The sequence below is a fragment of the Nilaparvata lugens genome, chromosome 3 (assembly GCF_014356525.2).
Source record: "Nilaparvata lugens isolate BPH chromosome 3, ASM1435652v1, whole genome shotgun sequence".
Lineage (NCBI taxonomy): Eukaryota > Metazoa > Arthropoda > Insecta > Hemiptera > Delphacidae > Nilaparvata > Nilaparvata lugens.
This window is the reverse complement of record NC_052506.1, coordinates 53,745,553-53,768,915: the sequence shown is the minus strand read 5'-3', so window position 1 is coordinate 53,768,915 and position 23,363 is coordinate 53,745,553. Positions and strand designations below refer to the sequence as shown.

Sequence of the window (23,363 nt, the reverse complement as noted above, 5' to 3'; positions counted from 1 at the left end):
TACAGAGTGCGTGAAAAGTCGGAGAACGGCTTAATATCTCATAAACAAAGGTAATTTGACAGTGGGTGTGATTGGAGATCCTACTCGAATTGCTACTTTACTATGACCTCAAAAATCTGGTCGGCCATCTTGAATCCGCCATTTTGGATGCAATTTTGTTTTTTTTTGGGAAGGTGGTCATGATATACAGGATTTCAATACAGAATTTCAAGAAAAAATAAATGGCAAAAACCGCATATCGATATCTCAAACCGTTTAGAAGATATTCACATTATTAATTAATAATATTCAAAGCATAAAGTGAAGAAAAAAGTATAAGAACGGCTTAGTATCTCATGAAAGAATGTAATTTTGAAGATTGGGGTTCCTACACATATTGAAAATACTACTTTACTTTGACTTTAAAAATCTGGTCCCCCATTTTGGATGCAACTTTTTTTTAAATAGGAAGGTGGTCATTTGATACATGATTTCAATAAGGAATTTCAAGAAAAATTTAAGGTGAAAACCGCACATCCATACCGTTTTGAAGATATTCTCTTTATTGATCAATACCACTCGTCTATTTCATTTCTGATTTGCATGGTATTAATTTACAGTATAATGCGAATATCTTTGAAACGGTTTGAGATATTGGGCCATATGAATAAAAACTGTGCAAATGCTCATGAGCATGAGCATAGAGCATGAGGTTTTGCTTATGAGCATTAGGTAGAAGCATAAGCATTTGCTAATTTTTATATGAATAAGCTTTACTCTTACCTTATGCTCCTGAGCTCTGGAGCAAATACTCACGTATTTTAAAGATTTTCCATCAGCTGATTCATCTCACTTTGTTTTTATAGTGAACGGTTAGAATTCTCATAGTAAAAGGTTAAAACCACACAAGAGCTCATTTCAATCATAATAAATATATTTCAACAGTTTATAATCAATCATTATATCATAATGATTAAACTTATTAAGTTTAATTTGAAGTTGATTTATTAGTTTTTCATTCAACTTATTTCATTCGCAATAATGCCAGACATTGAAGATTTTGAAAACCAAGAAGGAGAGGTTACCGGTATTAGTTTGGAGAATAAGGTAAAAGCACCAAATATCGTCAGTTGCACTATTTACATAATCTTCACATGGTTAAAGTTTTTTACCTTCGGTCAGCTGTGACTGAGCGGTCAGCTGTTTTTTCTTCTTCATATGCAGCACCAGAGGAATATTCTCTCGCCACTTTGAGGCAAGTTGCAACGTTTTTGCTAAGACGCTACATAACAGACAAAGAAAATTAATGTAAGTTATTTTACAATAAACTACATGGAGTACCATTTTTTCTGAAGATGTTTTGATATTATATATATTGTCAAATAATTGTGATTTGGTTGTGTGCAATAATATAGGTTTTGCTTTAGTTATTAAAGTAGTTAGGAGATATTTTCGTCAGTAGACAAATTATTTATAAGGGTGACGACTTTAGAGGAAAAAAACGGCATTTCTCGCAATATCGTCAGGGCCTGACGGTTTTTGAGGAAGTGAAATTCTGTGCGATTCTATCATCGTCACAGTTGTTTTTAACTGTTACAGACAAATTTATATTGGATATATCCCGTGAGACTATATTATTTTAATGTCGAATGTTTAAAATAATTAAAAAAACATAAAAAGTTGAGAATTGTTTGCAATAAAGCATATTTATTCTTTAATGTTTAGCAGGCTTAATGTTTGGGACATCTGAACAAAGACTGTCTCTTTTATAAATATATTCTGGTATCATTTCCATTGTTAACCAATTTTAAAATAATTACGTGTAAAATATACGTTTTGTATGTGATATTAAAATATTATAGAGTCGTTTTGGTCAATATAAAAGTTATTTATAAGGGTGACGACTTTAGAGGAATGAAAACAGAATTATATCTAATATCGTCAGGGCCTGACGGTTTTTGAGGACATTGAATCAAATGCAATTCTAATTTCGTCACTGTTGTTTGTAATTGTTTTATACATATTTAGTTTTGTTTACAGTAGTTATGATTATGCTTCATTTTATTATTTATTATTTTTTATGATTAGAAGTAGTTATCTATTAATGTATAATAATAGAATATAATTTAATTCCTTTTAATTATTATTTTGTAGTAATCTCTCATTCAATTTTTCATATAATATTTATAAAATTAATGTAACTCATACTCCCGAACGGACTCAGGTCTTTTGAGTATGATTTCATATAATGTAAATTTCTCATATTGTAAAATGATGAAATCAATAAATTGAATTGAATTTTTTGTTTTGTTTTCTACAGAATGCCGCCCAAACAGAGGAAGCAGTACTCCGACGAGATGATGCACGAGGCAATCCTAGCAGTGAGGGGAGGAGAGTCCATTTCCTGTGCTTCAAAACGGCTTGGGGTACCGAGAATGACACTCTCAGACAAGCTATCAGGCCGAACACCTCAAGTTTGTAAATTAGGGCGAAAGATGGTCCTTTCATCTGACGAAGAAGATGTGCTTGTCCAATGGGTTCTCAGTTGCCAGACGTCGGGATTACCCATCAATTCTGATCAGCTGATCGAAAGCATAAAAACACTTGTCGAAAAGTTGGGGAAAGAGACCCCTTTTACCGAAGATATGCCTGGTAAAAGATGGCTGGAGATATTCCTCAAACGCCATCCGGAAATTTCAGTTAGGAAGCCACAAAAACTTACCCTTTCTAGGAGCAGCATCACTCCGGAAGCACTCGAAAATTGGTTTAAAGAAGTAAAGGAGTACATGACCTCACATGGCCTTCTTGACATCTTAGATGACTGGTCAAGAATCTACAACTGTGATGAGAGTGCTTTTTTTTGTCACCAGAACAAGTAAAGGTTTTGGCAGGTTGAGGGGATAAAACTATGTACAGCGTCACCAGCAATGGTGAGAAAGGAAACATCACAGTGCTACTCACCATAGGTGCCAATGGAAGCATTGTCCCAGGCACTGTCATTTTGCCAGGGGTCAGGAAGCCTCCCAGCATCAATCAGGATTTCCCTGAACACTGGGGACTTGGCAAAATCAAAAAAGGCTGGATGACTGCCAAAAATTTCTATGAGTATGTGGCCAATGTATTTGAGCCATACTTGACAAGGAACAACATCCAACGCCCGGGTGTTGTTCCTTGATGGCCATTCCTCACACATGACCTCAGCTCCGAAAAAGGGATTGAGGTTGTAGCTCTCTTGGCAAATGCAACACACATCTTACAACCCTTGGATGTTGGGGTGTTTCGTCCCTTGAAAAGTGCATGGAGGAAGGCTGTTGTTGTTTGGAGGGCCAAGAACAAGTTCAAGAAACTATCCAAAGAAAGTTTCTCTTTCCTGCTCATATATGTCTTGACAGAAAACATCACTGAATGAATCATTACAAATGCCTTCAAAACGACTGGACAATTGACACTTGACCCCACTGACTGTGACATGAGTAAATGTATAGGGAATGCACCAAAGAACTCATTAAAGAAAGACAAAGTACACGACTTAAAAAAAACACCTGATGTTCATAGAAACAAGACTTGACATTGACACTCTACATACTTTCAGAGCTGGTCTTCCAGTCGCCAATGAAGACCATAGTCTTCACAAGCTATGGTCCAATTTGAGGCAGGACATCGACTCAAATACTATAAAACCTTCACCTCTTGAACTGCCTCCAGACAACAACAACAAGCCAGTCAGTTTCTGAACATGTAAATGAAATCATTGTTGTGGCCACGGTTCACAACACTGATGAGTTAACCCCAATCCAAGACATGTCAGCACTTGACTTTGACATAGGTGACATGTCACTTGACTTGGACTTGCCAGTGACATTTTTGGACCACTTGAACACATACTTTGACTCAACAATATCAGTAAACTCTCCCTCAAAAGAACAAGACAACAACTCAACTACATCACCCAAACAACACCTTTCTGTATCTGAAACTGACATACCCACTGACTCAGACCAAATACTAAAGACTCCAGCTAACAGGACACCACAAGCACATTGCCCAGAAAAAACACCAGAGACACATAACTCACAGAGACATCTACTCCTCTCAAAGATGCGACCAACTTGACCCCAAATCCTTCCACTCCAACCATACCATCACCTTTCAAAAACGTTCTGATTTGGCCTGAACCAGAAAAGAAATTAAGTGGAAAAAGAAAAATGCAAGTCCAAACCCCATCAGTTGTCACATCCAAAAAATGGAAAGAACATCATGTGAAAATTGAGGTCGACAAGCAGAAGAAAGAAGCTGACATAGCTAATAGAAAAATACTTCGAGAGGAGAAGCAGAAGGCCAAAGAAGAAGCAGCAAAGAATAAAATTGCAAATCGAGCACATAAAAAACCAGCCAAAACGTTTGATGAAATAGAACCTGCTCCACTGACTGATGACGACTATACTACATACACTTCAAGACCTTTCCACATTGATAACTTGACCTTTGAGTCAAAGCCTGCACCGGGAGACATCAAACCAGCTGCCTGGGTCATTGTGCCCTACCCTACCAGAAGTGGAGAAATGAAAAAGTTCATTGGGCAAGTCATCTCCATTGACCTCAAGGGAGCCACAGCAGCAGGTAAATATGTAGTGCAAAAAGGCTCAAAGTATTTCTGGTCCAATTTAGATTGTATTTTTGTTTCAATTTCAATTGTATTATTGTCTTAACTTGGATTGTATTTTTGTTTCAATTTGAATTGTATTCTTGTTTCAATTAAGATTGTATTTTAGTTTCTATTTCGATTGTAACTCTGTTTCATTTTAGATTGTATTTTCGTTTCTATTTCGATTGTACTTCTGTTCCATTTTAGATTGTATTTTTGTTTCAATTGAGATTGAATTTTTGCTTCAATTTGGATTGTATTTTTGTATCAATTGAGATTGTATTTTTGATCAATTTGGATTCTATTTTCGTTTCTATTTGCAAAATCTTCAATATTAATAAAATAAGAGGAGAGACATGTTTTTTTTTAAATAGACACATATTTAAAAATGTATTCTGATCTATAAATAAATTTATACACTACTTATTCTTGTGTATAAGTTTTTTATTACTAAGCCTGCACCTTTCATTACTAAGTCTGCACCTCAAAGTCAATGAAACCAGAAAGTTTCAGCGTCCATTAAACAAAACACAAAACCAAATTTAAGGTTATTAACTCAATATAACAAAATAGGTTTATAGAAAATATGAGTGAATTGAATGAATAATAATGAAAAAGCACAGTGTAAAAATGTTATATTTCATATTTGAGCCGCTGCTCCTTCACTGCCGATAATAGGCTCATTGCTGACGAAATTAGAAATGATCCTGCCAATATTAGGGGATAATCGTCGTTTTGGTATTGATATGTTCAAGTTTCTACAACTGTTGGGAAATTAATTTATTTTTCAAGCTTTCTTTATACAAATGAAAGCTTAAATAATGAACTTCAACCTGAAAGTAATAAAACATATTTTTACATTAATTAGGCTGTGTTAGGGGTTAAGACATAACCTCCACCAACATTGACCTGACGATATTTGGTGCTTTTACCTTACACTTATTTTTTGGCAATGAACATTCAAAGTTATCCGGAGGTACTACAAAAGTCCCAAGCACCAGAAATGAAAAACAAAAAGGATGTTGCATTAACAAAACTGGTAGTACTTTACCAAGAAAACTTTGGGGTACCAATCACAGTCAAGCAGTTGATGAAAAAGATAAATAATATAAAAACAAGATTGAGTAAAAACTGACAAGAACAAAACAGGCAACAAGAAAATTGAACTTGATTAATGGGAAAAATCCTTTTCGAAACACTTCAGGGGGGAAATAATCCTACCATCGGAAATATTTCAGGTAATTAACAATTAACGGGCTGCAGTTGTACTGTGATGGTGATGACATTGAAAAAAAAAATTAATTATGGGTTTGTGTTTTCATAGAGATAAATTCAGTATGGGTTCATTCGAAAAGTGTAGAATTAGGACTTCAACAATGAGACTTTTAGTGATATTGTAGCTGAATTTTGTGTGTAAATTTTTATCGTGAGAAATTTATTTTTCTGTTGAAAAATAATTTTCTCACATTAAGATTTTGCTATCTTGCTTCTGGGAAGACTCCAATTTCATGCAGGGCTGAGGTATTCTCACGGAACTGTACTTCCGTTAGCGATGGAAAATACACGAGTATTTGGGAATATTTCAAACTTGCATTATGTTCCTTTCCCAAGGAATTATGCTCGTCTCCACATGGACTGTTGTCTTATTGGTGGAAGGGGAACATAATTTTCATGGAAAAAAGAGCAGTTTCAATCAAGCCGTGTCTGGAATCAGATAAAAATCTAGAGGTAGCCTCGGGCCTCGAAGGCCCTATTTGAACGTGTTACATATGGTGAAATACAAGTAGTGTATAAATTTCCAAGATGTTTGATTCGTCTGATTTCGTGAAGTTATTTAAAGTAGTTTGAATTGTGTATGAATTTTATTGTTCATCAACAATGTAGTGTAGTGAAAAATTTCAGACGTGATGAGATTAATAGTTCTGAAGATAGCAAGTGCCATTATAATATCTTTCTCATGTTTTAGGAGCCCAAATTGACCGAGTCCCTAATTATATTCATTTAGTAGAAAATTGAGTAAAGTCCACGCTACCTTCGTGAACAAACTACCAGAGATCAGAGTTATCAAAATCTTATAGGCGGTTTTTTTGTCATAGAATGTGTAATAAATTGTTGCAGCTTTTTTTGTTGTCCAAATTCAGATTAGATTGACTCATTGAATAAAATGTAGAAATTGATTAGAAAGCAAAAAGTTTGTTAGTAATAAAGTCCCATGACTCACCCTCTAGAATTTAGAAATCTCTTAATTCTAACCCCATCTGGGGTCGGTTACAGTACTGATTTGTACTGGTTGAAATATCAATTTTTTGAAATTAATTTTTGTGACTTGATTTTAATCGAGAATCGATTCCTCCTGTAAAAGAATCAATTTTGAAAGAAAAAATCGATTTTCTTCCAAAATTCCAAATAATACAAATTGTCGCCGGTATAAGTTGCTGCTCTGGGCGATTCCATGTTCTGTTTCCATTTTCTTCTGTTTTACTCTTTTCCATTTCCTCTTACAACATTCATACCTGCACATAAAAGTTTTTTGGTTTGCTTGCAGTAGTCGCATCACATCCATCACATCGCAGTCTAGTCGACACTCATGTAGCCTAATGTAGGTTGTTCGCATTTACACTATCACCTACTATAAATCTTTATACGCCTATTCGCCTAGATTCGTTCTTTAATCCATTTGTTTATTTTCTGAGTGATTTAGGAGTGGTAATATGTGACTCGAGTCAGGCAAAAGACTCATCCCGGATTCAAGATTAGCATTAAATAAGTTTATTAGGGTGCAAGTATTGATCAATTTGTAAAATGATTTTACCATAAAGTGATGTTTGGAGAAATTTTACAAAAATTGGCAAAAATGAAGCGAAATGCAACATTTGTTCTAAACTGTGCAGTGGAATACTGCCAGAACTTACCATTGAGACCGTGGAGCTTGCAATCTCTGACAAATAAAAATATAGAAAGTATTCCAGTATTATAGAATAACTTGATATCACCTTCAATCAGATCTTTTACCATTCATCAAATTATGTTATGTTGAATAATTTTTATGAGATGGGATCAAAAATAAAATGTAGCATAAAACATAAATGAAGATCTCCCTAACTTGAACCAACTATGAACCTCAAAGTGTCATGTTGCTAAAGCACTTGAGAGTCCATGATGATCCAAAAATTTCCATAGCAGGATCAATGTATGAGATGCATTCCAGAAATATTATAAGAGATGTCAGTTACAGTGAGGTACCAGTACCACAGTAGTAGGCCTACACAATCGCACATTTATAAGAAGTTATCTGAGTATATAAGTTTTGAATCAAATCTTGTGATACATAAGTGATAATTCTGTTATCTGTCATCAGCAGCATATCATTTGAACCAATTAACATAATAAAAGAGAAAGAAAACTATTGTTTAGGCCACTGAGACTAGAATTAAGGTATCCTACATTGTCAATGAAACTTTTTCTCCCCTTCCCAACTGGAAAATAATCTTGTCAAGAAATCAAGTTTTCTTTTTATTCCATCTTATTGGTGTAGATAGTGTACTTTTCATAACAGTGAAAAAAAAAGATAAAAGAACAAAGCTCCGATGCAGAATTTCATATAGGGGTGGGAGGGTTGTATCTTCAAGTAGAGTATTGCACAAAATAACAATAATAGCTCATTGTTAATTTTATGAATCAAAATTCCATCCATTTGCTGAAAAATTGCCAATGAAGGTGGCAATAGTCTTGAATTTAATTGTACTAACTTACCCTGGTAATTTTAGAATTGAACATCTAGGTATCAAAAGAGAACTAAAGGGTTCTGAATAGTGGAAAGCAGTGGATATAATGTTCAATTCAAATGTAGCTGTCCTTGCATTCCAACAAAAAAAGTGATATAATATTATGAATATGGAGGATGTGTAGCCCATCTCCTCAGCTTGACCAAAGTGAAAGTAGGAATCTCAAAGTGTCAAATTGCTAAAGCACTTACAAGTGATGATCCAATAATTTCCATAACAAGAGCAATGCATGAGTCATGTTTCACAAATGTTATAAGAGATGTTGGTTACAACATATTGTACGTGAGGTAGCACAGTAGTACACAATTGTTAATTTATAAAGAATTTTTCAAGAGAAATGAAATTGTGTCAGTGACAATTGATGCTACAGGAGAAATTGTGAAATAATTGGAGAAAGGTATTGGTGTCAAATCAGGGCATTCTTCTTATATAGCTTTGTTATAACAGATGAAAAATTGAAAATCGTTTTAACTGATATGCTCTTTGCTTTCTCAGAGGCATGACACTGAGACCCTCCAACATTGGCTATCACAATTCTTCAGGAGTGGTGTACCAAAACCAACACCACATGAAGTCGTGACTGACATGACACTTTTGCTTGGACGAGTGCAAGCTTTCAAGTCACTTGCAACCTTTTATGCATATTTGGAGCAATGTGCGAATGTTTTATTGTCTGGAAGGCATTTAAAATTAACAGAATGTTACATATGGAATGATGTGGTGCATTTCATTGATTGGCACATGGAAATGTTTTCAAAATTGTTTAAAAATTACAAAACAATTTCACATGAGAAGTCTTGCACTAATAGTACAAATGAAAAGCCTAGAAGAGGTCAAAGCTACTAACTATCATGCACATCATAACAGTGACTATATGTGAAAGTGAAGGAGTGGATAAGTTTGGAAATAATACTTCTTGTGAAACCAGGAAGAAGTGCCTGGGAGAAAGAATTGGAGGTCTAATCTTCCCATATACTGTATAATACCCATTTCACAAATAATTAAACTAGTGAACAAATAATAGTGAGATTTGGGATGTAAATTGAACTTTGGTTTGCCATCCTTTTCTGTTATTATTCAACATTCCAGAGCTGGAGATTGTTTATGATGAAGAAAAAGAATTAGAGGAGTATTGTCAATCTGACCACAAACAACAAAGTGAAAATGTGTTTCGGAGGATTTCAACGAATATAAAAAATCATGTTGAGGGTGAAAACATAGTTGGTAAAAGAGGTTGGAACCAACAGTATCTTCCAAGTCTTGCAGATCACTTGGAACATATTGTTTCCCCATTGCCGACTTGGAATGGAATAATAATACCCAAGTTTGGGTATGGGGAAATAACAGCTACCTGAGCTTCTGTGGATACAAGTTTTAAAATTTTGAAATGTGACATTTTTAAGCATAAAACTCTCCCCTCATAAGAGCTGATGAGTTTAGAACATACAGCTTTAACAATAATTTCTTTAGACAAAATAAAAAAAAAGTCTGACACTTTCAGATCTTTCAAAGGCAAGACCAGCAATGCCAATTGAAGTGATGAAAAGTGGGAATGCTGACAATTTTTTCCCGTTAGCGTTGATGGTGTTTATTTATTTCATTTATTTATGTATACAATTACAAATCATAAAAAATGATTGGAAAAAGTCAACAGGCTTGGCCCAAAACTATTATATTTCAATTTTTTGATAATGAATAGGAAGTCCAAAAAAAAGGTTATGTTTGTATGGTTGAAAGTTCAAGTTCAGTTTTCGTGCTGGATACATTCTTCTGTCAAATGCACGTGTATTTGACAGTTTATTGCAACTTTTTGCAGTTGCATAGTGAAAGCCTATTATTTAGAGGCTGTATCCAGCAGTCAGCAAGTGACTATTTCACTTTGGTTCAAAATATTGCATATAATGGCCTGAGTAGGAAAACCTACAGAGAAACAACAAGAATAACATTATACAAGAATAAAACCTATACCTTACTGACAGATCTAGAATTAATAAAATACGAAACACCAGTCAGTGTTCTCTAGCACCTAATTCTACTCTCATTGATTACATTCTGTGTACTGGTAAATTGTCCCAAGCAGTAAGTTGCGCACAAGGATATGTGAGACACCTGGGATTTTCGAAAAAGTTTGATAGTCTATGAGAAGATGGCTGGATGCTTGTATTTTGAATGAGGGAAACATTTTGAAAATCTTCTGTGATGTGGTTAGTTCTTTATGACAAGTGTAGCTTTTTGTTGAATAATTCAGATAACTTTTTTATGTATGATAATATTTATGATTGTTGAAAATGTTTACTTGTAAAGAATATTAGTAACTCATTAATTTGTTTTAATAACAGGTTGACTGCTATGAGGGGCCAACCTGCCCCCCATCAAAGTTGTTCCTGGTGCTACGAGGGGTCTTCAAGTCCCTCATGTCAATCTTGCTTATTTTGCTGTGTGGGCCTCTAGAGCCCCTCAAACACCATTTGTTTGCATTGGAATATGGAACAGTATACCCTGGACAACAAATCTACAGTCGTAGCCTCCTTGATTTCATCTTCTTTGTTGACGTATCAATATTAGAAATTATGTATACTAAAAATGGTCCAATTCCAGATTATTATTCTCAATTCAACGACAAATAACTTAAATTAAGATTTTATATAGCTGAATATAATTATCAAATTATAATCATATTACGGTATTATACGGTATTATAATCATTATTACGGTATGTGATTGATTTTTCTATACCCTTTTGAAAGTTACAACAAAATTGTGTAGGCAGTGTTTGATTGTGCTGATATTTTATGGTTATGTTCATTTCGTGTTGATTCTGCGTTGAATATTCGTGAAGTTCTTTTTGAAGTTTCTAATTATTAGAGGAAATTCAACTGTATATTCAACATGAGTGATCTAAACCCACTTGATGATGATGAAATAGATAAGACTTCTCATGGACAGTGACTTGGAGGATGTCCTTCTTGATGATGGTGATTGTGATTTTTTCGAAGAAAGTGAACATGAAATCCAGATTGTAGATCAAGAACCCAATGGAACTGATAACAATAAAGAAACTGATTAATATGTAATTGAATTTTATTGAAGGGCAACCTGCAACTCCAAACCAGCTGCAACCTGATCCAAAGAGTGAGCAACCTATTGAAGTTATTCAACCTGATGTTATGATGCTATTCAACCTATTGAAGTTATTCAACCTGATTTTATTGATGCTATTCAACCTGCAGCCCCAAACCAACCTCCAAACCAGCTGCAACATGATCCAAATACTGTATGGGGCCCTGTTTCTAGGAGAATCAACAATTCTATTGTTTATAATGAACATCAAGATCCGACTGGAATCAATCCAGATATTATGAAACAATGGCCGACTGCTCACCCTACGAATTCTACAGTTTAATTCTGTGTGATGATGTTTTAGACTTTCTTACAACAGAGACAAATCGTTATGCAAACCAACAGATTGGTCCTAATATTTCAAAATTCTCTCGACTTACCAAGTGGGTGCCTGTTGATAGGGATGAGATGAGATGCTTTTTGGGTATTATCTTATGGATGGGGCTCGTTCAAATGCTAAGTATCAAACATTATTGGAAAAAGAGTTATTTGTTTCAATCTAATGTTCGGGAAAAATGTCATTCAACCGATTTGAAATTATTCTAAGAATTTTTCATTGTGGTAATAATGAGGAAAAACTCACCGGCTGTATAAAATTCAAAATCTCATTGACTTATTGGTTCCTTTGTTCCAAAATTGTCACATTCCTGAAGAAAATCTTTGTATTGACGAATCGGTTATTCCATTTCTTGGCAGGCTTCTCTTCAAACAATACATAAAAAATAAGAGGCACCGATATGGTATAAAAGTTTTCAAGTTGTGTGCCAAGGACTATTATACTCTACAATTCAAGGTGTATGCTGGAAAAGAGTCTGAACCTCCACAACAAAAAAAACTCTGTAGTAAAGAAGATTGTGATGGAGTTGATGGAGCCTTACATGGATTTTGGACGGTGCTTGATTGTTGACAACTGGTACAGCAGTGTTTCCCTGGCTGAAGAATTGATGTAAAAGAACACTCACATTGTTGGTACTCTGAGGATGTTATTACAAAGAAATTGAAAAAAAGAGAAGTTGTTGCCAGACAAAGTAACACAGGTATTGTTGTCCTGAAGTGGCATGATAAGAGGGACCTTCTCATGCTCTAAACACTGCACGGTGAGCAAATGGTTGAAGTGCAACACAGAGGAGGTGCAGTTCAGAAGCCTGAAGTTGTTGTACACTACAACAAAGGTAAATCATTCATTGATAGGAGTGACCAAATGACATCGTATTTCTCACCTCTATGAAGATCATTGAAGTGGTACAGGAAAATTGCCTTTGAATTATTATTGTCAACATCAGTCATCAACGCTCATTCTCTTTTCACCAGTGTCACCAAGAACGTCATGACTATCACAGAATTCAAAGAAGAAATAGTGATTCATCTTATCTTCTACTCAAAGAAAGTGACCACTCCACGCCCTTCATTGGAACTTCAGTCTCAGCATCAAAATGAACACAAACTTGAGAAGACAAAAGAAAAATTAAAGTGCAAATCATGCTACAAGGCATTGTTTGAAGAGTGTGGAAGGAAAGAAGCACAGAACAAAACACCTAAAGTGAATACTAAATGTCAAGTTTGTATGATAACAGTATGCAAGAAGTGTTTTTTGAATCACACTCTTTTTATTCAAAAAATGAACTATTTTAGGTGTTAAAGGTGCAAAACTTTGAATAAACAGTAATTTTCATTCTTAATGTTTATTCTATGACTGTCAAATCCTCCTTCCATTCCAATAAAATCGCCACACTTCCAATTCGAAACACCTAACAAATTTGTCGTTGTCAAGCACGGGCTAACATATGGAATTTGAATCATTTTATTTTTCTAATCATCAGTTATAGTCTATAAACTATATAACGATTTATGCATATTAGGAGAGAATTATAAGTCAGTAAATTCTGAATGATATTTATCCATGAGGTAATGGTTTAAATAAATATTGCAGTCAGAGAATGAAGCTGGAGATAGTTTGTTGCTTTAATCTGTGGTAATTAGCAAAATTACGACGCAGTAAATAACAGGTATTATTATTCTGTAGGATGAAAGTCAATAATTATGACATAATTGCTACATTGTAGCAATTGATTATTCATAGTAAATGAATAAATTGCGTTTGATTGTGAGTCATGATGCACTACAGTCGTATTTTATTAGCTTCAACTATGATTGATTTCTCAAATATTCTTTTGAAAATAAAACCTGAGGGCCAGCTATAAATTGAAATAAAATCTTCATTTTTTCAATTCAAACAATTCCATGTTAGTTCGAAAAATTACTTGTGCTGTGCTGTTATTGAAGTAGTCAAAGCTCTATTGTGTTATTGTTCTAATTGTGATTTAGTCACGTCTTGAAGATGAATCCAAGTTTCACACGGCCTGTTGTTTAAGTGATTATTTTCCATGGCTATATTTTCTCTCTAATGTAGCAATTCTATTGAGAAAATCAATAAGCGAATATTGTCATCATTTTATATTGGAATGAACAGTGGGAAATAACACTATCCCTATATTGTATTACTGCCAGTCTAATCAGAATCTCAGTACTACGTGAATGTTGAGCTGTTGTCGCTTACAATAAGATAAAACAGTCAACTTGTTTGTCTATCCATCAGATTATTCTCGTGGGATCTTGCAATTTCATTATATTCAAGTTGATAAATTCCAGATTATTCCTGTTTTCTCCAGTTATTGAAACTTCTGTAGCTCTCTACCATCAGTCTGTTGTTAGTTCCCAACCTGGTAACATCAGGCCGCAATGCTCCAATCTGAACAGAACCCCTAACTGCTTTCACCTCTAGCTCCTCAGTTTAGTTTCTCCCTTTGTGATTAACTGTATCACTTTATTTTTCTTATTCTTTTTCTCATTTTATCTTCACTGTTCCTCCATTCAGTTGAGCTGTTAGTTTTCTTTGGAGTTGTATTACCTCATTGGAAACGTCCCCCCCCCCACCAGTGTCTTCCCATACTACCTTTTAGTTGCTGTTCTTACCCAGTTCTTCATCTTTATTCTGGAGAGATGCCTTCTTACCGAACCTCCTTCACCGACGAGATCCTCCGCGAGTTGGAACGACTCTCCCTTAGCGACAAGGGGAGGTTCCTGCTTTTCCAAGCACTCCGGACCTGACATGCGGGACGGACCCCAGAAGAGCTCTGTGAAGTTATGAGAAATATGAGGAGGGACACCCTCCTAGGCATGCCCGTAGTGAGGCGAGGGGGTATTGCTCTCGCAGTGGTCAACAGGAAGGAGGGTACCACGACCATCCTCGACCTGGGACACCGGACCGCGCCCGAGGACGTTGATGCCGTTCAGGCAGTCACCTTGAAATACTGTAAAGTGAAGAGATTGTAGTACGTCCAGGCGGGAGAAGTGGAGTGTTTCCATCATGTTTGCAAGGGGTTTACCCATTGGCAGTGTGAGAGGCTGATCGGTCATCAGCTGCTCAGGTTCCTGCAACAGTGGACCCCACAGGAGGATACCATGGTGGAGGCGGCCTCACGTGAACTTTTTGATCTCTTCTCCACCCTGAGGATGGGCCGAGACCGTGATCTGATGTCCACGTCCAGCCTCTCCGCATCCGAAACACCAACCAGTACCAGCAGAGCCGAGGAGCCCTTGCCCTCGACCTCTGCCGCATCAGTCTCCAAGATCGAAATCCCCGAGGTCCTGACCGAGGACGAGGATGCCCTCCTAGAGGGAGGTGGAGGCGGTTTCTCCATCTCTCCTTCTTATGGGACGTCAGAGGAGGTTGCGGAGCACCCAGCACCATCTTCCACCATGACCCAGCAGACTCTGTTGACTCATCCAACCATCTTTTTGGTTCAAAAATCTGGCACCCAATGACTATAAGACCCATACTTGTCCCATCCTTCCAAAATATTTTTAATCCAGTGTTTATAGCAACCAATTTATATCTTGGATAGTGGGATAATATTTCTAGGTTGTATTAGTAGCACTTTTCCTACTGAAGAAGACCAGCTGTTTACGTTTTTGTATATGTCTGCAAAGAAGGATATCAATACATCCATTCTAATACCACGTATGAGAATTTTTCAACAATTTCTGTTTATGATGCTTTTAAAGGTAATTGCGCTCTTTCCAATGGTTCTAATCCCAAGTATCAGAAACTAACTGTTCAGCTGTTCAATTTTTAAAATAAATAAGTCATATTTTCGACAACATCCCAGTGTTTTCATTATGGATGGATATCATAACATCTCACCAGCAACAGTATCCGAAGACAAAATATTATTTTTTATTCAATGTATCAAGATTAATAATTGTAGCCTAACATGATTCAATTATTTAACTCAATCCAACTTCTACATTCGCATAAAAATCAATCAACAGTCATGTTTTGTGTTCATGTGAAATTTTTGAAACATGGAGTCAATATTTTTTTAGAATCTTATTTATTTTTTCTAATCTCTTTGTTGCAGAAATCAGAGACAGGACAAGTGCAAGAATTTCTCGCCTCTCAGATTGACATTCCACTCATTCCTTTTGTAAGCAGCGCATGTAATTCCTATACTGAGCTTCAAGGGATTCCAGAAGTGGTTGATTTTACAGATTTGACTATTTTGAATAATCACAATATTGACATGAACATGAATGTGACAGTTGAAGTACTGGACAATGTGCAACTGGACATCTCCTCAGTAATATTATTTGCTATTGAAGCTATTTGCAATGTTTCTTCAGAGAACAGTATCGAGAGCACATAAGATGCCGGTATTGACCATACAGAAAATTCAAAAGAAGATGAAAGGAAAGTTGAAAAAAGAAACAAGAAACCTGTTCCTGAAAGTTGAGAGAAAAATATTGCAAAGAAGGCTAGGATGAGGGGGTTTGATAGATACAAATGAGATCAAAATAAGAAAATCGCCAGAGCACCAGACAGAAAAGAACGGATCATGGGCCCTAAATGCATGTCTGAGAAATGTAGAAAATCAGTAACCAACATTGTGCCATTTTCACAGAGCAAGACAGACGAATGAGTTTTGATCATTTTTGGAATATTTTGAATTGGAAGGAAAAGAAAGTTTTTCTTTGTTGTCTTTAGTAGATCAAGTGCAAGCGAAAAATCATCTGTGGAACCTGGGAGTTCATGTCGACGCTCCAACTCGAATGTTTTACTGTCTGAAACTTGAAGACGAGAAAAAAATCGTCTTTAAGAAAATGTTTTTAAACACATTGTGGGTCTAAATGAGTGGATGGCTCATAATTGGCTCGAAAGAACAAGAGAAGACATAAGTATGGATATTATTGAAGACTCCAATGATGAAACACCTCCTCCGACACACAAAAATAAGAGCACTAGGGCTTCCCAAAAAATAGTGACAGAAAATAACAAATATCTTCAAACATTTATTGATAAACTGCCAAAAGTGCCAAGCCATTATTGCAGGAAACGAACATCAAAGTTGTACCTGGAGTTGCATCTTCAAAAAAGCAGCTCTATGAGTTGTATGTCAGAAAGTGTAATGACGATGGAGTTACAGCAGTATGCCAGACAATTTTTATTTTTTGAGTTTCGAGAACCTGAACTTATCCATATCCCAACCAAGAAAAGACACATGCTGTGCGTATAAAGTAAAATCTATCTCAGAAGATGAATGGAGGAAGCACGTGCCAAAAAAATAGAGCAAGAAATGTAAATGGCAAGCAACGTGCAGTTGAACAAGAATGCCATGTATTGACTATTGACCTTTAAGCAGTGAAGCTATCACCACTAACAGAGGCTGGAGCATTCTACTATAAAACAAAACTTTGTTGCCATAATTCAACTATTTACAATATTGCAACACATCAATGTATGAATTATTGGTGGAATGAAACTCAAGCAGACCTCCCAAGCATCCACTTCCGCAACATGCTTGATTGATTATCTTGAAAAATATTGTATTGAGAAAGAACTGCTATCGTGATCTACAGTGATGGCTGCACCTATCAAAATAGAAACGCAATTGTAGCAAATTCTGTGATGCATTTTGCTATTGAGCAAAAAGTAGATGTGGAACAGAAATATCTGGTAAAAGGCAATACAAATATGGAATGTGACTCAGTTCATGCATTTATTGAACGAAAATTGAATAATAGAGATGAACATGTTTCTGCAGACTATGTGACTGCAACTAAGGAGGCTAGAGAAAAGCCATTCTCTTATGAGGTCAAGTACTTGAGCTATGATTTCTTTGAGGACTTCACAGTACCCAGCTTACAGTAAGAGTCAATTCGACTTGGAGGAAAGTCTGGAGATCCTGTTCTTACTGATGTGACATGCCTGAAGTATACTTCGAATGGAATTTACTATAAGCTTCAATATGATGATGAATATCATCAAATAATTCCACAGAGACTCATGAAAGTAGACAAGAAGAGTGAAGCACCTGCATTGTTTAATAGTATGATTCCTCTACAAAATGAAAGCATTAACAAGAATTGAAATCAGTGATACCTTCTGATTTCCACAGCTATTATGATAATCTACCACACTTTGCAAGTGATAAGGAATCACTTGTGAGAAAATCCAAGTCCAGAGCAAGAAAATGGTCAAAGAAAAATTTCTGCAATATAAACTTTGTCATTAATCTCTTCTGACATAAAATTGATTTTAGTATGTTATTGTCGTAAAATAATTATCTGTGATCCTGATTTAAGTATCCATTGTCCTATAATTGACCGAGCGAAGTGAGGTCTAAGATTCAAGTCGACGGTTTGGCATTTCTCTTAATGTTTAAATGTTTATATGTTGCGCATTTACGGCGAAACGCGGTAATAGATTTTCATGAAATTTGACAGGTATGTTCCTTTTTTAATTGCGCATCGACGTATATACAAGGTTTTTAAAAATTTTGTATTTCAAGGATAATATAAAAGGAAAAAGGAGCCTCCTTCATACGCCAATATTAGAGTGAAAATCAGACTATAGAATAATTATTATTCATCATAAATCAGCTGACAAGTGATTACACAGATGTGTGGAGAAGCCAGTCTATTGCTGTATTTCCATAAGGTCTATAGTTTCAATCAGGTACTTGTGGTTGAGAATACTGCGTGAGATCTACTGTTCACAGAACTACTAGTTATCTATAAGCCAATCCTGAGAGTATTTATTACTTATTAGTCCATCAATTATTATGACAGAAAGTCTGTTTTCTCACTAATGATTGTGTATTTGGAAACTAGACATTTGTCATGTATGGCAATTAAAGGATGGGGATGAACCGATAGACTGAAATATTTTTCCAATTTCATTGTTCCTGATACTTTTTCAAGTGGAAAAAGAAATTGTAATAATTTTTGCAGGATTTTTGTAATGTTTGAGTTTTGATCATTTGTTCTGTTAATCAAGAATGTATTATGTATCTGATTAGGATAGCAAGTCCTATTTGTATGAGTACTTGTTCAAGAAGAAATAATAAAACTATTTTATTTTATTTGAAATTGCAATAATATCTTGGAACAATAGGTTCCAGATATTGTGCATCTGTATTGTACCAGGTGACTTGAATCACCTGAAACAATACCACGTGTCAGTCCTATTTTCTAGTTCTGATACCATGTATGTGATTTAAAAATTATAAGGCAATAATTATAAGATAGCTTTTGTATGGTAATAACGTCAAAAATGTATTTTAATGTGATGTTATAGCATTTCTGTAATAAAAATATTCATAAGACTCTGAAAAAAAGTTTTTTCTGAGAGTAATAACTCTCGTTATAATTATGTTGAAGTGTGCGGACGGAAATTTATTCGGTACCGTAGTGGAAAAATTGAATAAACGCGAATTAGTTCGATAAACTGGAAGCCAAATTGATCCTGATGCTCAACCGACAGAAACATATCCAGGGGCAAAAAGCTTAATCCGGTGAGTTCTTTCCAATTTATTAAAATATAAGTTATAAAGGACCCTTAGTTTCCCACAATTATTATAAATGTAATTTAGTTTCCCACACTAAAGGATTCAGTTCCCACATATATACCGACCACAAAATTAGCAATAATATTGATGTGACAAGTCCCAATATTGTAAAGCGGTACAATAATCGCATGGGAGATGTTGACTTGGTAGATATGCCGGTCGCTCTCCTTAGAACAAGATTCAAAACACACAGGTAGTATTTAGCTTTTTTTCCGCAACTGTTGAACACAAGTATTAATAATGGCTGGCTGTTATACAGACGAGACTGTGGTGCGAATATAAAAAAATAGTACTCAAAAGCTAGACGGATTCCGACGTTCTGGCAAAAGAACACCAACACACGTCCCACAAAATGTTGATGGTGGAAACCAGCATCACCCCATCATACCAATATATTATATATTATGATTGGTTAGAACGCAAACAGTACAGTGCGTCTTATCGCTTTTAGTTCCCTCCTCTCTCTCTACCTACCTCTGTCTATCTCCGAGGAGAAGAAGGGTGCTTTTCCCCGGCAGAGCTGAGTGAGACCACAGTCGTCGTTGAAACCGCATCGTTACAACCGCATCAAGTAAGTCAATCCGCATTTTATGTATTTTCCTCGGTCCCCCGTATTTTGTAAACCCCTCTAAGTTACCCCGCGCTGTTCAATGATATTGTGATCATTTGATCAAGCCTATTGAATTGAAAATTATTGTTGGTAAAAATATCAAGATAAAAATGAATCTCAGTGAGCTCACTTATAATAACTCATCATTGAATAAAATAAGAAGAATTTTTCCATCATTTGGAGGAATAAATTGAATAAAAGATCAAGAAAAGATCAAATCATGAAAGTTTAAACCATAATAATTACTTAAGGTAATTAAAAATAAACCATGAATAAATAAATACAAACATACATACTTAAGCTAAAAATATGTATGATCTTCCAACGAATAAAGATGAAAATAGAACCAAATTATTGTAAATTTTTATTTTCAGCTTGTTGATGACAGTTCAAGTTAATAAAAGTACGTAGAGCTTGATAACTCTACAATAAATTCAATAGTAAAGAAAATCATATATTTTATGATAAGAACAAATTTAATTTTAAATATATCTTTAAAAATCATATTTTCAAAGAATTCTCAAAATATGATTTTTTTAAATATATAATATAGGACACATTTTTAAAATCTAGCCGAGAAATCAGTACCATTTTCATATTATTACAGAAGGTGAAAAATACTTTACACTACTTTAACATACTTTAACACAAAATTCGTTGTGCCCGCTTTGGTCGCGCAGTTCTTAAAATTAATTATGAGATCAAACACAAGATTTACAGAGATGAACTATAATTCTCGATTGAAAATAGCATCAAAGAACACAAATTTAAATGTATCTCAATCACATTTTCAGCAAAACAGACTTTCACTTTGATAATATATTATGGTTAATGGTAATATGGATAATATATTATATTAGATATGAAGTCTGAATTTACTACTGGAATAGTAACATTATATTTGGTGGAATTCTCTCCATCATCAAGGGCAGTTTGTTTCTATTTAATTGGAATTATTGATTGTTACCAGATCTTAGCTGATTTTGAAGAAATGGGCTCTGCGACTATGGCGTGGGTACAGCAAGAAGGCTGCCACCAGAATGACCAACATTCCTCCTATGTACAGTTTGATGATTGTTGATTCCCTTGGAATGTAGCACTTAGATACTGCGTAATTGTTTGGTGAGAGCACAGCCTGCAATAAAAGTGTCACACATTTATTTTTCAAACATGATAGTATACAACAAATACGTAATAATCAATTTATTTTTAAACAATAAATACAATGATAGAAAGGCTACCACAGACATTTGTCCAAAACTGCCTCAATCCGTAATTTTAAATGGAAATATATAAGGTATTGAGTCAATGTTTTGATTCAAACATGATTTCGAGTGAGTAAAAAATGAGATTTTAAATTCCTCTGATTGGTTACGTTTATTATCTACGAGCAGGTGTAACCTGTGCTCTGCTACTCCATAACAAAAATTACATGAATAATCTTAATTGAAGTTGGAAATTCATAAAAAGCAAATCCCAAAGCTGGAATCGGACTAACAACATTCAGTTCCACAGCCTCGTATTTATTCAAGGTCAAGGTGTTTATTTAATATAGGGCTCTTCTCTACACGTGGATTGTATACAAATTAAATAGGTTCATTTTAATTATTAAAATAAAGGATTAATTACTTACTCAAAATAAGCCTTAACCGTCCTCAGTAAATTCATAATCTTGGTGCAAAAATGTCAAGTTCATCATTCTGGTAGTTCATATTTGATTATGAGATTCCAAAGCTTTATGAGATTCAGTTTTTATTATTTTATAATTTTAGGACCGAAAACCCCTTTATAACTGGGCTATTATAAATATTATATCAGATTATAATAAATTAAATAGTAAACGTACCATCATGAATGAAGGATTGTCCTTATTTCTCCAACTGAAAGAAGGTATGGTAAACTCATGGGTGTCACTCTCTGTATGGTAGGTGTAGCACCCGTGATGTGTGTGCCCATCAACAACTAATCTAGGCTTCAATCCAAATAGAAGCTGAAACATATTGAAATTTCATATTAAATGAAATAGAATAGCACAGGAGCAATAGAATGCAAAGCAAGAAACATCCTAAGGTCGCTACTTCTTCAGTGAAATTCACTTCACTCTGTCAAACAGCATTGATTGAATGGGGAACGTCTGTGTTATTAATAAGGAAAGCAGATCGTTTAAAATGGATTTCACTGTAGGGAGGAAGAAATAATAAAAACAACAAGACAGCTATTGAGAAAATGTTGAATACGTGAGAACATTACTGACATTTGAATTGACAGATATTATTAAAATCAATGAAATATATTTATGCTTACGAATTCACTTGACTCCTTTGAAAGACATTCCCATCTTTCTCGAAATTTCTGCTTTTTCTCGTCCTCAGGCGCTTCATCGGGCTCATTGCAGTCAGAATCCGATTCACGATATAGTGGAAAATGCTGTCAGAGAAAATAAAATACATTAACTTTTTTCTGAAGTTTTTGTCTCAACTTGAAATGATAGTATATACCAAAAAAGTGGTTCATTAGACTATTTTTAATAAATAAATGAACTATTCAAACACCGACATGCCGTTAATTTGACTGGCAATTGAATGGACTGCATGCCGGTTTCACAAATAATATGTTAATACTTCGCAGTTCGGGATGAACGAATAAACTATTATATTAATGGAATTGAAAAAACCACATTAGAATGCAATGTTTCTAGTCAATAAACATCTAGTCAAAGTGTGTTAGGTATGCCTAAGGGCCCTATTAGCCGTGAGCGACAGAATCTCGTAAACAAAGTGCTCCACGGCTAATAAGGACGGAAGTTCAGTCGCTGCCATTGTTCTCGCTCCCTCCCGAGCATCTCTTTCATATTCTTTCTTCATGCAACTCATTGGCAGTTATCTCGTATATTATACAAATCTCGTTTTTTGCAAAGTTTATGCAATAGCTGTTGCAGATTTTCTTGACATGGAGAATGCATCGCATAATATTATATTTCCCTATGAAACTATTAAACTATGATGTTTCGTTAGAAGTTAATAATGTGGTATAACACTACTGATTAACAACAAACACCCTAGTCTTAAATGTTTATAAATCATCGATAAAGAGGAAATTAATGAAATGAATGTTGTTAAATTATTCAAAATATTCAGCACTTTTATGTCATCACTGTTTTTCAGACAAACTTGCTTACCATCCGAATGTTAAAGCCACTGGAATCGGCTTTCAAATATAATTCCAGTTGGATAGTTTGAAAAGATTCCTAAATGTAGGCCAACATAAAAATGGATTTTCTTGGATATTAAGGTGCATCACTGAATGTAATATCAATG

General features: G+C 35.0%; 2 protein-coding genes across 4 annotated transcripts; one reads left to right on the top strand and one right to left on the bottom strand.

Annotated features, from left to right (window-relative positions):
- Positions 1-1,038: 1,038 nt before the first annotated feature.
- On the bottom strand, positions 1,039-22,473 carry LOC120350485 (metallophosphoesterase 1-like; the record flags this gene model as incomplete). 3 transcript variants are annotated; one of them, XM_039424024.1, is given in 4 exon segments in its annotated part: positions 1,039-1,261; positions 21,014-21,181; positions 21,893-22,036; positions 22,351-22,473. In XM_039424024.1, coding segments are annotated over 3 exon segments (429 nt in total), but the record flags the coding sequence as incomplete, so codon positions are not given.
- On the top strand, positions 2,301-2,858 carry LOC120350249. The gene has a single exon (XM_039422831.1). It carries the CDS (start codon positions 2,301-2,303, stop codon positions 2,856-2,858), a length of 558 nt encoding a protein of 185 aa, XP_039278765.1.
- Positions 22,474-23,363: the final 890 nt, after the last annotated feature.